Below are 20,676 nucleotides of genomic sequence, written 5' to 3' on the forward strand. Positions count from 1 at the left end.
GTTGTTTAGTCTATGATCTACAAGTGCACCCAGGTCCTTCTCCACCAGTGACTCCTCCTCCTAGGGCATATGTTGCATTTGGACTATTTTTACCCAGTGATTGACAGCTATCTGTGTATGCGCTGAAGGGAAGATGTCAATCACTAGTAGAACACCCCCCTTGTCTTCTTTCAGCAGCGCTTTCAATGGATAAATCTGAATCTTTTCTCAAGAAACAATGTATCAATTTACTCAGTTTATCCTGCTCTGTATCATCCTTTAAGATTACACTGCATAAAATTTTAGGGTGACAAGTTCCCTTTAAATTCCCCACTCACTAGTTTTTAGACTTGAGCCCAAGGTATCCTACATAAACTATTTTTTTTTTGCCTGAAGCACAGACTGTTACCATCCACTGCAATGTATGGCAAACTTTCAGAGAATATAAAAGTGTGTAGGTATAATAAGCCAGACAACAGTCCAGACAACACTATTCTGTCACTACCCCTACGTAAAATAACACAAAGCTTTGCTATATGAAAAAAAAAACCACTTATTACATTACACCATGTATAGCTATGACATTGTTGTGTATGATCTGACCCAAGGTAGATAGACAGTCGAAGGTTTAAGCAGAGATTAAGTCATTTACAGCTTATAAAAGAACAGACTATGATTTGTCAGCATTATGCCGGACATAATACAACCTCTAAGTGTTCTTGTGACAGCCTATGGCAGTTGTCAGGCACTACACAGTTCAAAAGGCATACAACATTTGTTATATACTGGACCAAAGGGAAATGGATCTGCACAAGGTAGATTAGGAAAAGCATTGCATTACATTGAGCTTATTCACACTAACTGTAGTACTGACTTAAAGATCAGGAAGACTAATAGTCTGGTTACTGGAAGATGAGCAAGCTTTACAGGACATGCATGTGCTGCTTATTCCATTTCCAGTCTGTTAGAAAAGTAACTGTAAATGTATAGATTTTACTTGTAGTCAGAGGACGTCAGACCCGGTGAATGTTATTATGCAACAGATTAAGTATTCTATTACTACAATCTTATGTATTCCAAGTTACTGGCAATACATATCGTGTAAGCATTACTTTTAGCACTCCACAGACTTGGTTGGATGCTATAGAAACCTTGGGCTATCTGTGTTGCAATATACAGTCCTATGAAAAAGTTTGGGCACCCCTATTAATCTTAATCATTTTTAGTTCTAAATATTTTGGTGTTTATAACAGCCATTTCAGTTTGATATATCTAATAACTGATGGACACAGTAATATTTCAGGATTGAAATGAGGTTTATTGTACTAACAGAAAATGTGCAATATGCATTAAACCAAAATTTGACCGGTGCAAAAGTATGGGCACCTCAACAGAAAAGTGACATTAATATTTAGTAGATCCTCCTTTTGCAAAGATAACAGCCTCTAGTCGCTTCCTGTAGCTTTTAATCAGTTCCTGGATCCTGGATAAAGGTATTTTGGACAAACAATTCAAGTTCAGTTAAGTTAGATGGTCGCCGAGCATGGACAGCCCGCTTCAAATCATCCCACAGATGTTCAATGATATTCAGGTCTGGGGACTGGGATGGCCATTCCAGAACATTGCAATTGTTCCTCTGCATGAATGCCTGAGGATTTGGAGCGGTGTTTTGGATCATTGTCTTGCTGAAATATCCATCCCCGGTGTAACTTCAACTTCATCACTGATTCTTGAACATTATTCTCAAGAATCTGCTGATACTGAGTGGAATCCATGCGACTCTCAACTTTAACAAGATTCCCGATGCCGGCATTGGCCACACAGCCCCAAAGCATGATGGAACCTCCACCAAATTTTACAGTGGGTAGCATGTGTTTTTCTTGGAATGCTGTTTCTTTTTGGACGCCATGCATAACGCCTTTTTTTATAACCAAACAACTCAATTTTTGTTTCCAAAATGAAGCTGCCTTGTCCAAATGTGCTTTTTCATACCTCAGGCAACTCTATTTGTGGCGTACGTGCAGAAACGGCTTCTTTCTCATCACTCTCCCATACAGCTTCTCCTTGTGCAAAGTGCGCTGTATTGCTGACCGATGCACAGTGACACCATCTGCAGCAAGATGATGCTGCAGCTCTTTGGAGGTGGTCTGTGGATTGTCCTTGACTGTTCTCACTATTCTTCTTCTCTGCCTTTCTGATATTTTTCTTGGCCTGCCACTTCTGGGCTTAACAAGAACTGTCCCTGGGGTCTTCCATTTCCTTACTATGTTCCTCACAGTGGAAACTGACAGGTTAAATCTCTGAGACAACGTTTTGTATCCTTCCCCTGAACAACTATGTTGAACAATCTTTGTTTTCAGATCATTTGAGAGTGGGCTGTCCATGTTCGGCGACCATCAAACTTAACTGAACTTGAATTGTTTTGTAGAAAGAAATGGTCCAAAATACCTTCATCCAGGATCCAGGAACTGATTAAATGCTACAGGAAGCGACTAGAGGCTGTTATCTTTGCAAAAGGAGGATCTACTAAATATTAATGTCACTTTTCTGTTGAGGTGCCCATATTTTTGCACCGGTCAAATTTTGGTTTAATGCATATTGCACATTTTCTGTTAGTACAATAAACCTCATTTCAATCCTGAAATATTACTGTGTCCATCAGTTATTAGATATATCAAACTGAAATGGCTGTTGCAAACACCAAAATATTTAGAACTAAAAATGATTAAGATTAATTGGGGTGCCCAAACTTTTTCATAGGACTGTACATCAAAAGAAGACTTTTATCCCAGCATATGCTAGAAGTTGAAGAAACAACATTAGCCCCCAATCTAATGTATAGATCAGAAAAATATAGATATATTGTAATCTAATGTAGACAAACACTGTGCATATGCATAGCATACAGAAACTTAGAACTTTTGACAAAGACGACTTCCGCTCCTCTGAACTTGGCTAGCCATGAAATAAATAGATTTCTGTGATCCTTTTCATGTATATTAATGTGTGATCAGACAAAACTAGCCACACAAATGTCTGAAGTAAATCCCAAATGTTTATCTTGTGGCTATTTTTACTTGACTTCCATCATTGTCAGGAAAAAGAGCAATAAGTACTAGGGCAAAAAAATCTATGGTCACATGGGCAGAACGGTGTTGCACGTTGCACTATTTCAGAATTTTGGAAAAACCGTAAGATTTCAATGCAGAATAAAAGCATCAACTTCATTTTTTCCAAAAAGGAAACAAACAGAATAGAGGAACTAAAAATATTGTGTAGAACCTCCCCTTAGGAATTAGTGAAAATGAAAAGAATTAACATTTCTTACCCAACTCTGGAGCTTTACTGAGTACAAATGCGTAGGCCCAGAATTTGCTGACTGGTCCATAATAGAAACTCTGGTCACAAACTGATTGCTTAAGTCCTTTGGTCATCAAAATGTACAACATGTAAGCACCTGTCCGTACAGCACCAAATATACTGAAGAGGGAAAAAGAAAAAAAAATTACACCATTTGCATCAAAAGATATCCTACAAGACTTCCGGAATAAGAGCGCCATAGAATTCGACATCATACATGAAACTAGTCACTAGCATTAATTGTCACAAATATTTCAGTGGCTCCGACATTTGTGTACAATGTCTATATGAAAGACAGCGTTATATATTTTAAAGAAATTTAACAATAAAATACCGGCAAGTTAAATTGTAACACTCCATCCAAAATATGTTTTAGGTTCACACATTGCATTTGTTAGAAAAACACCTTGACAGTTTTTGAGTTCAAGCCACGTTTACGTCGTCCCTGAACCATCTAAAACGGTCATAAATAAAAGGGGGTGAAACAACTTTAAGACTCAGGGCCCGTTCACACGGAGTAAACGCGCGTGTATTTTGGCAAAATACACGTGTAAAAAATACATGTGTAAAAATAAGACTCCCATTGACTTCAATGACATTTTTTACACGTGTAAAAATACACGTCAAAATACACATCAAAATACATGTGTAAAATGTCATTGAAGTCAATGGGAGTCTTATTTTTGCACGTGTATGTTGCCAAAATACACAGGTGTTTACTCCGTGTGAATGGGCCCTAAGGCCCCACGTTGCAGAAATGCAGCTTTTTTTGTTGTAGATTCTGTTGCAATTTTTTGAGCCAAAGCCAAGAATGCAAGATATATAGAAAGTTATTATACTTCTCCCTTTTGCTCAATCCATTTCTGGATTTGGCTTGAAAAAATGCGACAAAATCTGCAACAACAAAAAAAAGCTGCGTTTCAAATAAATAAAAGTTCTAAATCACTCCTTTCCCTAGAATACATATAAAAGTAGAAAATTACATTAGGTATCGTTGTGTCCGAAAATGCCCGGTCTACTGAATCTAGGGTATCTACAGTGCTCCTATTCCGTCGGGAAGGGGTTAATAGGAGCACTGCAGATACCCTATATTCAGCATAGCATATCCTGCACCCAAAAACTCCGGCCATTTTAATTCTAGTAGCTGCTGCATCCCCTTCCCCGGCTTATACTAGAGTCAATAAGTTTTCCCAGTTTTTTTGTAGTACAACTTGGGGCCTCGGCTTATATTCAGGTCGGCTTATACTAAAGTGTATACGGCTAAGTTTCCTGCTTGCTTTTTGTACGTTTTTTTTGCAGTATTTCATTCTGGATTTCACTACAAGTGGCCTAAACCATACAATGGTTAATAAAATAACTCTGCATAATCTTTTCTTAGATCTCTATGTAGTGTTGTTCCTCTGTTATTGATTTAGTAAATTAAGAGGAAGTAAAGATTTAGAGGAAACCTATCAGAAAATTGCAAAAAGTAATAAAACATTTATGTACGGAGATATCCTAATTTCAAGTTATAGGCACAAACTCTGAGGCTGCACGTTCGGATGAATCACCATTCACATGCACCTACCCAACGTGACTTGAATCCACCAGGCCAAGCCTAGGCCAAGCCTAACAGAAATCAGGGAGGAGCATATTGTTATCCAAGCATGGAAATCGTACAACCTCAGACTTTGGGCCTACAGTGGCTTACAAAAGTATTCACACCGCTTTAACTTTTTCACATGTTGTAAACTTACAACCACAAATTTGAATGTATGTTACTGATATTTTAAGTGATAGACCAACACCAATTAGCAGATAATTGTGAAGTGGTATGAAAATGATACATGGTTTTCCAAATTTTAATCAAATAAAAATTGGAAAAGTGTGGCGTGCAAAAGTATTCAGCCCCCTGTACCTTGATACCCCTAAATAAATCCAGTTCAATCAATTGCCTTCAGATGTCAATTAATAGAGTCTAGCTGTGTGAAATTTAGTCTTAGGCCTAGCTCACATCTGTGTTCGGTAATCTGTTCGGGGAGTCCGCATGTGCACCCCCCAAACGGACTACCGAATGCATTGGCAAGCTGTGAGCACTGAAAGCACATGGACCCCATAGACTATAATGTGAAGGGAAAAGTACTTCATGTATGACTCGTGCTTAGACTGCACGGAAAGCACACAGACCCCATTCAGGTCTATGGAGTCCGTGTGCTTTCAGTGCTCACGGCTTGCCAATGCGTTCGGTATTTCATTCAGGTAGACTCCCAGAATGAATTACCGATGTGAACCAGGGGTCAGTATAAATACACGGGTTCTGTGAAGGTCTCAGTGGTTTGTTAGAGAACACTAGTGAACAAACAGCATCATGAAGACCAAGGAACGTGCCAGACAGGTCAGAAATGAAATTGTGGAGAAGTTTAAAACAAGGTAAGCTATAAACATCCCAAGCTTTGAGCATCCCAAGGAGTACTGTTCAATCCATCATCCAAAAGTGGAAAATGTATTCTACAACTGTAAACCTACCAAGACACGACTGTCAACCTAAAGTGACAAATCGAGCAAGGAAAGCACTGGTCAGAGTAGCAGCCAAGAGGCCCATGGTCACTCTGGAGGAGCTGCAGAATTCCATAGCTAGCTCAAGTAGGAGAATCCGTTCACAGGACTACTATAAGTTGTGTATTCCGCAAATCTGTACTTTAACCCCTTAAGGACGCAGGGTACTTTGGGCCTTAAGGCTCAGACCCTGTTTTTCAAATATGACTTCTTTTACTTTATGTGAGGATAGCTTCATAATGCATTTACCTATCCAGGTGATTCCAAGATTGTTTTTTCGTGACACATTGTAGTTTATGTTGGTGGTAAATTTTGGTCATTATACTTTGCGTTTGTTTGTTAAAAAACGGACAATGTACTGAAAATTTCATAAAATTATCAATTTTGAAAGTTTCTGTTATTCTCATGAAAACACAGACAATCATAACACACAAAATTCTTCCTAATTAACATTTCCCATATGTCTACTTTATATTGGCATTGTTTCTTCAATGTCTTTTTACTTTTCTAGGAAGTTAGAAGGCTTGTAACTTTAGTAGCAAATTGTCAGATTTTCAAGAAAATTTAAAGATTTTGTATTCTAGGGACCTATTTAGTTGTGAAGTGACTTTGAGGGGCCTATATAATAGAAAAGACCCATAAATGACCCCATTTTTGAAACGGTAGTCTTCAAACTATTCAAAATTGTATATAGGAACTTTATTAACCCTTTAGGTGTTCCACAGGAATTAATTCAAAATGAAGGTGAAATTTCCAAAAGTCACTTTTTTATGCACATTTTCCATTTCAAACCACATTTTTCCGTAACAATGAAGGGGTTAACAGCAAAACATACCATAATATTTATTTCTGTGATTCTGCAGTTTGTAGAAATATCCCATATGTGGCCCTACTGTGCAACGTGACACAATACGTGTCCTCAGAAATCAAAGAACACCTTTAGGGATTTCGGGTAGCAATTTCATTAGGATGGTTTTTAGATACCATGTTGCATTTACAGAGCCCTAGAAGTACCACAATAGTGGGAAACCTCCAAAAGTGACCCCATTTTGGAAACTGCACCCCTCAAAGAATTTATCAGGGGGTGTAGTGAGTATTAGTATCCCAGACGTGAATGCACAGCGGATGGTGAAGAGATAATATGTAAGCGGTGCGGAGGACATTGGGAGCACCAAATTCCCTACTATGTCAAAATAGCTCCTATGATTGGGGGGGTCACTTTGGGGGTCTCTTCTATTGTTTTTTCTCTTGTAAGCTGCAAAACTGGTCTGTACCCTGATATACGGTCGCACCGCTTATATATTCCCCTTCTGACGCATTTGGCGATTTTGGGTTTTTTTTGTCTTCACATTATTCAAGCTATATTTTTTTTATTTTGTGTTGATGTGGCCATATGAGTGCTTTTATTTTTCTAGGATATGATGCATTTTGTAATGACACCATTTTTGGGTGCCTATAGCTTATTGGCTATTTTTTATTAACTCTTTTTTTGCTGGATAAAAAGAAATCAATCAATTCTGGCATTGCATTTTACTTTTTAAATGTTTTTCCACATGGTGTACAGCATAAGTATCATGTGAACTTTATTCTGCGGGTCGGTACGGTTACGGCGATACCTCATTTATAGGTTTTTTTATGCATTAGTAATTTTGCCGAACAAAAACCCATTTGGGGACATAAATCAATGTTTTTTGCATCACCATCTTCTGAGATGCGTAACATTTTTATTTTTCGATTGACAGAGTTGGTTGAGGGCTTATTTTTTGCGAGACAACCTGTGCTTTTCATTGGTACTATTTTGGTGTACATACGACTTTTTGATCACTTTTTATAGCATATTTTTTAAGGTGAGATGGCAAAAAAAACATTATTTCCGGAGTTTTTTTTCCGTTTTTTTCCCGACATTTACCATATAGGTGAAATAATTTTAGTTTTATGGTACAGGTTGTTACGGACGCGGCGATACCAATATGCATTATTTTTATTATTTTTTAGGTGTTTTTTTTTAATAACTCATTTGCTATAGAAAAAGGGAATTTTGGGGCTTAATTAATTAATTAATTAATTTCACACACTTTATTTATTTATTTTTTACACTTTTTTCACATTTTTTATTTGTCCTATTAGTGTACTTGAACCAGCAATACTCTGATTGCTGGTCCAGTACTATAGCCTGCAATACACGTGTATTGCAGGCTATATAGGAAGTGTGTCTCTGCAGACGCAGAGACACACTTCTGGGCAGGACGGCACGACAGCAAGGATCCAGCAGGTAAGCAGGGGTCCTAGCAGCCCGGGGTCATTAACCAGACCCCGGGCTACATAAAATTCATCAGGGCACCCTCCGATCTCGCCGCGGGGGGTGCCGGGGGGGGGGGGGGTGATGTGACCGAAAACACTCCCGATCTCGCGGACATGCGTCCACGGCATCGGGAGGGTTAATACCGCCGATCGGAGCGGAGCTCCGACCGGCAATTCACTGGGGCAGCTCGTCCAGGCCCTCGGCTGTGTAATGCAGCCGAGTGCCGGGTGTAATGGCGCAGGCTCAGCTTCTGTGCCGGCACCATTACTGGTCAGTAATAGTACTGACCTGAGCGCGAACGTGCTACTTGCCAGGACGTACTATTACTGACCAGAGCGTTAAGGGGTTAAGGAAGAGTAGCAAGAAGAAAACCATTGTTGAAAGAAAGATATAAGAAGTGCAGTTTACAGTTTGCCACAAGCCATATAGAGGTCACAGTAAACATGTGGAGGAAGTTGCTCTGTTCAGATCAGACCAAAGTTGAACTTTTTGGCCTAAATGCAAACTGCTATATATCGTGGTAAAGTAACACTGCTCATCACCCTGAACACACCATCTCCACTGTGACACATGGTGGTGGCAGCATCAGTCTGGGGGGAGGCTTTTCTTCAGCAGGAACAGGGAAGTTGGTCAGAGTTGATGGGAAGATGGATGGAGCTAAATACAGGCCAATCCTGGAAGAAAACCTGTCGGAGGCCGCAAAAGACTTGAGACTGGGAAGGAGATTCACCTTCCAGCAAGACAATGACCCTAAACATACAGCCAGAGCTACAGTGGAATGGTTTAGATCAAAGAATATTCATGATAGAATGGCCCGGTCACAGTCCAGATCTAAATCGCATTGATCATCTGTGGCAAGACGTGAAAATTGCTGTTCACAGATGTTCTCCATCCAATCTGATTGAGCTATTTTACAAAGAAGAATGGTCGGAAATCTCAGTCTCTAGATTCACAAAGCTGGTAGAGATAATGTTATGTCAGTCCAGGTAGCTGCAACGGGGCTAAGGAATAGCAGTAGGAAATCTCGTCCTGCACTACTCCCACTAGCTATCCCGGTCCCTGCCTCACGGGTGTGGGTCGGCTGTTCTCAGGCTAAGCCTGACCCCGACAGCTCCTCTCTCACTGATACCGTAGGCCTAGAGGGAAGTGGGAGAAGGAATGCCCTATAAGATCTCTAGGGACTGGAGACTAGAAGGGGGTCACCCCTAACGAACAAGTGAAGCTGCTACTGACAGGGACTGACAAGGGTGTGCGCTGACTAACAACACAAGCAGCACACAGGAAAAATGTGGGAAAGGATTCCCCCAAACCAATATGGGAAGGAACCTTACACTAGGAAACAAACACAGGGAAACTGAGTAGAAATCAAAGGATAAGGCAATTCACTCACACAGTCAATTATACACAGAGGGAGGATTGGTGAACACAGAAGGGAAAACACACAAACCAACTAGTTCACCCAATCCTCCCAAAAACCAACCACGGAACTTCCTCTATCCCAGATCACCACCTACTCCTCCTGCTAAGGCCTAGCACTGTAAGGGAGCATTCACATGGCGTAACGTCCCGCGAGACTGGGCACGTGTACGCCGCGTGACCCTTTGCGTGCCGTACACGCTCCCATTCATTTCAATGGGAGCGGGGAGCGTATGCGCCGCGCTAGTTTGCGGCTGTGAATAAATGCATGGCCGCAAACTAGCGCGGCGCATACGCTCCCTGCTCCCATCGAAATGAATGGGAGCGTGTACGGCACGCAAAGGGTCACGCGGCGTACACGTGCCAAATCTCGCGGGACGTTACGCCGTGTGAATGCTCCCTAAAAGAGACACTCAGCACAGAACCATGGGAGGCATGGGTTTAAATACAGAGTAGAGACCACTCCTCCCAGGTGCAAATGGGAGGACAGACTAATCAACCAGGAGATAAAGCTGCCTACCAGCAGTGCGCACGTGCAAGTCAGAAGGTGTGCACCAATACCCACGACAGGACAACCCCGCAGCGCCAGGATGCCACCCCAGACACTGCGCAGCCAAAAACTCCCCAGGTAAGAAAAATAGAAAGCAATGAACCTAAATACTCCTAACAGATAAACCCCAAAAGACTTGTAGCTGTAACTGCAGAGTAAGGCCGGGTTCACATCTACGTCCCCGCCTCCATTCTGCAGGTTTCCGTTTCCTGCACAGACACAGAGTCGCATATGCAGAAGACAGAAACATCATAACGGAGACCAGACGTTGGTGTGAACCCAGTGTAAGGTGGCTCTACAAAGTATTGGTAAAGGGGATGAAAACTTCTGAATGTTACACTTAACAGATTTTTATTTGATTAAAATTGTGAAAACTACGGTATGTATCACAATTATTTGTTATCGCCGTGGTTTACAGTGTTGTCTATCACTTAAAATATCAATGAAATACCTTTAAGTTTCTGATTGTAAGGTGACAAAAGTTCAAGGGGTATGAATATTTTTGCCAGGCACTGTATAGCTTCAATATAGATGGTTTCTAATTTAGATTTAATTGGAATAGATTCAATTTAGATTCCCCTGGTATAGTGGATGTCTATACTATATTTACAGTACAGTACAATTGTCAAAAAATGTGTCTATAACATAGGCTATCCTACAAGAAGGCATTGGTAAATGTAAGCATACTGTCATTTCTTGTAGGATAGGAGGTAGGAATAAGAGCTACAGCCCAACTACTTAAAGAGCTCAGCAGATGTCTGGTGGGAAAACAAGAAGGAGACTCTCAGGTTGGTTTTAGTGACTGAGAACTCACACGGTGAATATATTTTCTTAGAAAGTCACTTTGATTCAAGCTTCATGACTACTACATGGTGCAATACAAGCTTCCACACAAAAGACACATGCTAAAACTCCTTTCTAAGCAATGGACCAATATCTTAAAATATTAAACGTGCCCAACATGTTTTGCTTTGGAGAGGAGTTGGTACTTTGGGCTGCATTCAGCACACTTCACAATAGTGTTAGGTAGATAACTCAGTTAGCCAGGTTTCAGGGTACATGATCTGGGCACAGATCTAAAGATGATGGTTGGTTTAGACTGAATCTGCGTCTGTTAATGTTAATGTCACTCTATGTGTTAACAATAGAGACTTCCGGAGCATATTAAGATGTCATAAATTCTTGTCTGTGTGCATGTGTACAATGTCTGCTGACTGATAGCACAGTTATGTTGCATGGATGAGGAGAGCAGAGATTTTATTGCCTACATGCAGTGTAATGCAATGGCTTGCATTAAGGCTAGGGCTCCACGCCGTGGTTTACAGTCACCATAAGGTGGATGGGATTCTAGCAAAAAAAAATATATATATATGCGCAGTGGACATGCTGCAATGTCCAAAACTGTAGCGGTTTTGGAAATATCAGCATGTCAATTATTCATACGGAAACGCCGGCGGATTTCCTACAAGTATAATTGAAGCAGAAAGTTTGCAGAGAGAAACCATTGCAAACTTTCAGTGAAAAGTGCTGGAGGAAAAACCGTGATGCATTGCTGCTGCTACAGCCATTATAAGCTTCTATGTATTATTGTGCAGGTCATGCTAAGCCTTGGCTGTTTACATTTACAGCAGTGCTTTCTGGTTTTTACGAAAGGATGGATAATCTATTTGAGCAAATCTTATTATCAAGAAGTCAATCTCTGGCAGTTAAATAATGATGACTTATCTGTATGATAGGTCATCAATATCTAATCGGTGGACCCTTACAGATCAGCTGATGTAAGAAAGAGCAGTTAGTTAGTTAATTTGTTACGTGCCCTGTTTGCAGCTCGCTCAGTCCCATTTAAAAGATAAGCACAGTCCCTATGCAATATACGCTACTGTACTTGGTACTCAGTGGAGAAGTCGCATAACTCACTTGAATGCTGTGGTCTCTTGAAACAGCAGATTAGTGGGGATCCTGGGCCAGACCCCCACTGATCTGATATGGATTGCTAATATGTCAATATTATAATCCCAGAAACCCTCCCTAATATTCAGAAAACTGAGAAAATAATAGTTTATGTAAATGTCATACCTAAAAACTGCAAGGCTGAGGGACCACACTACTAGAGGTTTCCTTAGCTCAAACTTCTCTCGTTGTTTCATTAGGTGCCGACCACCAAATATAAAGGCAGCATACAATGCTGAAAATAGAAAGGACTTCTTCCTGAAACAGAAAATAAACATAAAATGCATTATATTTAACTTGTCACATCTTTGAGAATTAAGAAATACAATTAATATTAATACACTTTTCCAAATAGTAAGAAGCAAATGTCCATGATAAGCCCTAGCTGGGGATCACAATAGCCAGCCTGATGGACATTGCTTAAACCAATATTAGTGGCAATCTTAAACCACGAACCAGATCAGATAATAAAGAGTCTCTTATTCTTGTCATTGCCTGGAGATGACTCTGTCAAACACAGATGATTCCCCTCCACCATCTCAGTGACATAAATTTGACACTGAGCTCTAAGTGCAAGCTCCAGGTGTCGTAGATCTGTAGCACATTATGCATAAGGGCTAAATAGTTGTACTGGAGTAGAAAACCAATAGTACTTTCTTTCAGAAAAACAGTGCCACTCTTTGAGCATGGGCTGCGTCTACAATTTCTGCTCAACTCCATTCAGATGGATGACCAGCAGTTGAAAATGCAGCCCATGCAGATGGGTGATCACGTCTAGATAAAGGAGAATGGCCGAAATGACTTGCATCAAAATTAGGAATATCTACATTTTTGGTGCAAAATATTGTAAGTGTGCAGCAACTATAAAAGAAAGGAGAGAACAGTAAAATGTATTGCAAATTGCAACCAATGTATTTCCTTGAGATATTTTTGTTGCACCATAAAGCAACACTCCAGTTCACCATAAACCTTTTCCAATAAATCCATACTGCATAGACAAAATAACTGGTGCCCTTCTCTTTTAAAGGGGTTACAAGGGAAAAACAAAACAAAACAAAAAACAGCTTATAAGATGGATAATACTCAATTACTAATCTATAGGTACCCTGTTTTCCCCAGCTTTGCAGAGTACAACAGGGGCTACAAAATATTTCCCTCGGCCTCTCCTGATGCTCCAAATCTGCACTACTCTATGTTCATAGAATGCACTGGTAAGTTTTTTTTTTTTTTTATATCTTTGCCTAACCCATTTACAGTAATCTTTCTGGTATGACTTTTCCACACTGCTTCAGTACTCCAAGACTCCCCTTACTCTTGACTCTTCCATACAAAAGAAGGAGAGAGTGTCTGAGAAATAAAATACAGCGTACATAGGCTAGTTTGGAAACTGGTGCCCATTTTACAGAAAAGAAGTGGGGACCTTTGGTTATTCTCATACACTTGATTCCACAGGAGGGCACTAGGGTATTTTAACTATGCATTAAGTAAAGACTGCAAACTGAAATAAGATCAATCATATTAGGACTTACATTATTCCATACAATAAAGATCATATTACATACTAGCATCAATATTGGAAACATTTCCTTCACAGAACATTAATTATCTAGATTAATGAATTTAAGAAAATTGAATTCTAAGAATATTAAATTTATTGTTATTTGGTTGAGTGAAAAGTGCTTGTACGGAAGGCTGGATGACATAATTTATAATTTAATACAGTAGGTCAACATGGCTAGATAACATGGATCATAGAAGAATGTGAGGACAACACAAAAACTAAAGCATAAACTAGCAGATAGATTCTTGGAGAATACGCTGGACAAAGAAAACTCTGAGATACAGTATAAGTCATTGGAAGGAAGCCGAAATGACCCACATGTCAAGATGTGAAGTTTAAGCCTCTTTACTAAATATTCGCAGTGTCAGTTTCTTGGCAGTTTTCCTTATGCAGTCGATTAGACACTTGGCAATAGGAGGAAGCCAAGTACACTGCCAATAATGGTGTTTGTTGAACTGATAACAGCTGTGCTCTCGGTTCATTAATAAAAGTGGTAATGGAGCTACCAAGCCACACAACATAATGCAAGATGCTAAAATCCTGCAAATACCAGGGCTAAAGCTTCCTAGGACAACCTGAAATATCATTAATCGCAGATCAATAATCAATACAAAACTAATACTTTACTCCCCTGTAGTGATCCATTCTACCTAATGGTTGTACGTGTCTTTGCAGCACATTATCCCCATTAAAAAAGTGAACTGCGTGAACTTTCATTGAGAAAGTTTTGACCATAGCCCAATTGAGGCTGAGTTCACATGGAGTTTTTTTGTCAGGATTTTGAGGCGGAATCAACCTCAAAATCCTCATCCAAAATAACACCTCACCATACAGTCCTATGTAATCCGCTTGTAATTGTTTTCTGCTAGCGGAAAAAAGAATCATCATGTCCATTCTTCAGGCGGATTCTGCCTGAAAAAATCAATGCAAGTCAATGGGAGGCGGAAAATCCGCCTTGTGTTTTTTGGATGCGTTTTTGACGGAATTGACAAAAACCGCCTCCAAAAACTGCGAGGCGTTTTTAAGAAGATAATGGCTGGCCATATTCAAAAAACGCCTCATAAAATGTGACAAAAAACGCCACACATTTTACTGAGCGGATTTTTCCTGACCAAAAAACTTTGTGTGAACTCATCCTGACTCCACCTCATGGGCCAACTCCAACTCCTCACTCATGGCGTAGTCAGACATAAGCTGCAATGTTCCTTTTGTTACAAAAAAGCAAGTGGCTGAATTCTTGTGAAAGTAATGAAGCAAACAATATACGACTTCGACTTCACAGCCCTGGTAATTTTTTTCCTGCCAATATTGCTCATACGCCCTGTTGACTTGCACACTGACGCTAGCTTCACATTAGCATTCGTCTCTCTGTTGTTTGGGTCCATAGAGCCAGTCCACTAAAAATGGGGTTACTAAAACCAGCAGAAAGAATAGTCCCCTGTGCAGATTTTAGACGGCGCATAGTACACTCTTACGCCTGGTTCACATCTGCGTTGGAGTCTTCGTATGAGACTCTTCCCGCCCCAGATGCTGTCTTAAATCTGCACAGAGGATTTTTGTCTCTGCCGGACTTTTCTCTCAATAGTTTCCCCACCATAAAAAGTCCAAAATTATAAATACGAATCATTCTTCTCCACATACAGTCCATAACAGATATCCATAGCATACTCCTCTAATTATAAAATACGCAATATTCTCTTGTTCACATAACAACTGAAACAATAAATTGGATTGGTTGGGTGAGAAGATGGTAAATCTGAGGAATCTGATAAGGTGTTTAAGCATTTTTATCAAAGTTAGTTTTCAAAAACAGGAAAACTGCCAAAAGAAAAACCGCAGCATTTGGATAATCTATCTCATTTACATCCTGATCTGAGCAATGGAATTGATTCAAGAACCACAGACTAGGAATTAACATTAGAAAAACCATTATCTCTCTGATGTGTTCCTAGAAAACGAACATTTGTTTCTATTAAAGGCTTTATTAGACATCTAACAAATATAATACATAAACCTATCAGGAATAAATATACAAAACACCAATTTTATCCAAAATTATGAAAAAGTTTATTCCTGAAGTAGTTATTTTTTAAAATATTTTAAAAACAAGAAAACAAGATGCAGGGTCACCGTGCTTCCCATGCAACAACATCCAATTATATTTCAATGGTTGGATATTAATATATGTCAGAGCACATACACATATAAATCGTATATTCCCCACACATATATGACTAAGGTCTGCGTTTGTAAACCGTTTAGGGGAGTCTACACGGGGACCCCTCCAAACGGAATAATAAACGCATTTGCAAGCGATGTGCATTGAAAGCACACAGATCCCATAGACTATAACGGGGTCCGTGTGCTTGCCGCGAGATCTCCACAGAGAACACGTGGACAGGAAAGTACTTCACAATCTACTTTCATGTCCGCATGTTCCGTGTGGAGATCTCGCAGCAAGCACACGGACCCCATTATCGTTTATGGGGTCTGTTTTTTTTTTACTACACACTGTTTGCAAAGGCGTTCGGTACTCTGTTCGGGCCCCCGAACAGAATACCAACACAGATGTGAAGGAAACCTTACACATATATGTGTGGGCAATCCAAATCGATTGCCAAAGGCAAATGTGAACCAAGGGTCCCAAACATATTGGAGTCAGGACCAATATTATTACGCCAATCAATTCAAACATATATTAGACGGCCAATTCAATAGGTGTTAACAAGTATAGCACCATAGAGAGTCACATAATATCCATGGTCCAGCACCCAAAGTCATTTCAATAACAGACAAATAACACAGGGAATACAAATAAATTCCTACCCCCACACATATACCATCAAACTTACATATAGAAGCACTGTGACTACACCTGCAGCCCCTACGCGCATTTTGCCCCGTTCATTAGGGGGCTGCATCCGCCTCTTGTTTTTAAAATAATTTAAAAAATGACTTCTTCATCAATAAACTTTTTCAGAATTTTGGATAAAATTGGTGGTTTGTATATTTATTTATGAATACGGCTGTGCCTGATAGGATTATATATGTTTGGTAGGATAGGGATGGTTTGTTAAATGCATGCCTTAGCTATTAGATTTGTAGGGTTAATAAACTCATATATAATACAGGCTACCTTCCACTTGTAGGAAGCAGATTTTTTTAAAAAACAAACTAATAAATTGCTCCTTTGTTTCTCTGGGATCCAGTAGCTCATGCAGTCATGTGACCACGGGATCAGAAATGAAGCCACATCATGGCGGCTCACACATCAATTGGGAAGGAGGGATGGTAATAACCTGACTGTAGTAACAGCCAGCTCCCAGTTTTTGCAGCTGTTTAACATTGAAAGGATGTATATGAAGGGTTAGGCCTAGTTCACACGTGAAAACCGCCTGGCTTATTTTGGTCTGGAAAAAAACGCTTCCTAATTAGGAAGCGGTTTTTGGACTTTGACGCGGTTTTTGGAGCGTTTTCTGAAGCGTTTTTTGGTCTATGGAATTGTGTTTTACAGTGGCAACTTTGACACATGCTTACGTGTCTGAATGAGTGGAGCGTAAACTCCGTGTGAAAGCTCCCTAAGGGCTAGTTCACACGCAATGAGGTAGATTTTAACAGCGGATTTCGCTTCAAAATCTGCCTCCATACAATGGTGGTCTATGGAGACTGCTAGCTTTCGTTTTTCTGCTAGCAGTTTTTTGCTGCTAGCAGAAAAAAGAAGCGACATGACCTTTCTTCAAGCGGATTCCACCTGAGGAAAGCAATAGAAGTGAATGGGAGGCGAAAAACGACTAGCGTTTTTTTGCAAAAACCACGACCGAAAACGCCTAGCGTTTTTTTACAGTCCATTCACTTTAGGGGAGGGGAAAACTGCCTGGCATTTTCTGAAGCAGTTTTTACCATAAACTGCTCCATTAAAAAAATGCTTCCTAATTAAGAATTAGGTTTTTTCGGGACAAAATAAGCCAGGCGGTTTTTACGTGTGAACTTGCCCTAAGGTTCTCCAGCATTCTGTCACATTGTTAGGGTGCATTCACACTGAGTAAACGCTAGCTTATTTTGTAGAGTAAAATTACACTTGTAAATTTTGCTATCCCATTGACTTCAATGACATTTTACAGGCGTATTTTTTACAGGCGTATTTTTACACTTGTAAAAAAATATCATTGAAGTCAATGGGATAGCAAAATTTACAAGTGTAATTTTACTCTACAAAATAAGCTAGTGTTTACTCAGTCTGAATGCACCCTTATAGTAGAAGTGTGGTGACTGCTCAGAAACTGAGCGGTCACCATGCAAAGCAGCTGTCAGTTGTTACATACAGATGATACCCCTGCTCTAGCACCTGCAGCAAGAGCAGAGCTTCGATTGCGGATGTTAACCTCTTGGCAGTGGTGTAATGATCATGGTTGCAGGGAGTGCGACCCCATCTGGACCACTGGGGTATGTGGCCCGCAGCCATCTGGAGATGACCTGGACCACTATGATAGCTGTCAGGGAAAGCCTGGTTCCCCAATCGCTATACATACTGTTATTGGAAAGGGACCTGGGCATATTGCCAGGCCCCTTTCCAATAGATGCTAGCCCAGGGAAGGTGACTGAAAATAATAATACTCACCTCTCCTGGGTCCGCAGTTTGGAACACCGTAAAAGGGATTTTCCTGCCACAAAGTTAGTATCACATAAGGTGACATGTCTGATTTGAAAAATGGAGCTGTGTCACGAAGCCTAAACCTGGCTACTGCAGGAACTTATTAAATAAATGTCTGACAGAAACTCTGATACCCATGTACAATTCTTTTCTGTAATTTCCTGTAGTGTACTGAGCTTGAGGGCACAAGGTAGAAAACCAGATATGCTGGTATGCAAATTTATTAGAGTTCTATTTGTAAAGTAAGAGTGGTTCATCTAAGGTAATCCATAAGAGTCAGACATATTTCCACTGCACCCTTGTAAAAGGAAACAAACATTGTAATCTAGGTAAAAGCTCCGAGCCAACTCCAGGTGCATGTGAGCCCTTGGGCTGCAAAGTCAAAGTGGGCCCGTCTGTAACACATTCTTGTATAGGCAAGTGTAGAACATGTACAGTATAAAGGGAATGTCACAGCAACGCTGAATTCACCAACAGCGAAACTCTTATTTGGCAGCCACAAGAGATGCTCTGGTGAACCTGGCTCTTACATACATGTATATGGCTACTAAGTAATACTATATTCTCTCTAGGGGGAAATTCTGGCCAGAAGTGGCTTCTCTTGGTGTTAGTCCACAAGATTTTGTCTCATGACAAGTTTTCTTTTCTGTAGAATTGTTAACTATTCTATTACACAAATTTAGGCAGGAGTTGTAACATATCGCATTATGCTATAATGCAGGGGTAGGCAACCTTCTTTGCTCAGCGTGCCGATTTAAATTAAAAAGTCAAAGATGAGGTTCTCGGAGTGCCGTGCAATAATTGTAAGGCTGATGACCCCTATATTAAACTCATATAGTGCAAACCACAGCATAGTGGTGCTGTCATACTGTGCTCCAAGCCACATGCGCTTATCACTATTTACCTTGATACACCTGTACCCATAAGAAGCAATGGAAGTACATGTGTAACTGACAAATAGTGGTAAATGTATGTGACTGGTAGCAGAGTGAGATAACACTATGTACCTGGATGCTGCATCCAGTCCCTGGCCGCCGGTACTCTTACTTTTTTGTAAGTGAAAAGCAGATTAATTTCAGCCATATATAATTCCTGGCGAAGTGGCAACAGAAAAACCACAGCCAGGAATTAATGGGTGTCACACTTACACCAAAGTGACAGCACTGACACCCGAGGACTGGATTTGGCTATAGCTGTATCTGGGTACACAGTGTATCACAACCTGAAAAGAAACACCGTAAGGGTCCATTCACACGTAGTAAACACGCGCTCATTTTGGCAAAATACACGTGTAAAAAATACACGTGTAAAAATAAGACTCCCATTGACTTCATTGTCCTCAATGTGCCTGCTGTCCCCAGGCCCTGTGCTGGCAACTATACTAGTAGATTGAAGGACCTGAGACATGACGTCATCAAAGGTCCTTTAATCTACTAACACAGACTCAGTGTCTTTTGTGGGCGCAGCTACCCAGATTGTACAGGTCAGTGTACAATGGGGGGAATGGGTTATAGGCTGTGAGGAAGAGGGGTACATGGGTGTGCAAGCTGTGTGTGAGAAAGTCTGCACCACCATTCCTTCCTTTCTCACATACAGACTGCACACCTATGTACCCCTCCTACTCATATTCTGCACCCCCCATTCTGTCCTATGTGAGTAAGAGGGGTACATGGGCATGCAGGCTGTGTGTGAGAAAGAAGGGGGAATGGGGGTGCAGGCTGTGGGTGAGCAAGAGTGTGGTGGAATGGGGGTTCCCCCCTCCAGATCACCTTCTTGCTCGCACACAGCTTGCACCCCCACTTCCCCTCTTGCTTATACACACCCTGCACCCCACGTCACCCTCTTATTCACAAACTGCCAGCACGTCCAAGTACTCCTCTTGTTAAAAGTTTGCCACGGGGCCCCGCCATTCCTAGTTACGCCACTGGCCTGACATTACTGGAAATAGTAACCCCAGCAGGTACCTGTGTTTATTTGATTTTACTGTATGGAGCTTCCTCTCCTCTTCTTCTTTGCAGGATGCCGACGGCAGGATCAGGGTCCAGGCAGGAACTCGTGCTGCACAGTGTGAGCTCAGCCTCCTGGGCATTCTTCTCTCTCTCTAGTAAGAGAGGAGGGAGTGTTCTGTATCATTATTATAGCAGAGCACTAAAGGACGCTCCCTCTTCTGTTAATATATGTAGGTCCTGTGCTAGCTACTGTGCCAGCAAGATATGACATTCTTGGCACAATCACACATTCAGTTTCTAGAAGGTTTTTTTAGCCACCAAGAAGAATATAAATCTTATTCTTTATAGTTCCTGTTCTTTTTGAAGCCTGTCCTGGCTATGCCTTCAAAAAAAAAGAAAAGAAAAAGAAAACTGATACAAAAT

The 20,676-nt window shown here is 40.6% G+C and overlaps 1 protein-coding gene across 1 annotated transcript in view; it reads right to left on the reverse strand.

The window, feature by feature from the left end:
• ELOVL6 (ELOVL fatty acid elongase 6) overlaps positions 1-20,676 on the reverse strand; it is a 69,284-nt gene that overhangs the window by 9,497 nt on the left and 39,111 nt on the right. The window contains exons 2-3 of the mRNA XM_075286786.1: positions 12,219-12,350; positions 3,308-3,459 (exon numbers count right to left, since the gene is read on the reverse strand). Of these exons, the coding sequence (XP_075142887.1) occupies positions 3,308-3,459; positions 12,219-12,350 (284 nt within the window). The remainder of the gene's footprint in view (positions 1-3,307; positions 3,460-12,218; positions 12,351-20,676) is intronic.

This window comes from Leptodactylus fuscus, chromosome 1 (assembly GCF_031893055.1).
Source record: "Leptodactylus fuscus isolate aLepFus1 chromosome 1, aLepFus1.hap2, whole genome shotgun sequence".
In the NCBI taxonomy this organism is placed as follows: domain Eukaryota; kingdom Metazoa; phylum Chordata; class Amphibia; order Anura; family Leptodactylidae; genus Leptodactylus; species Leptodactylus fuscus.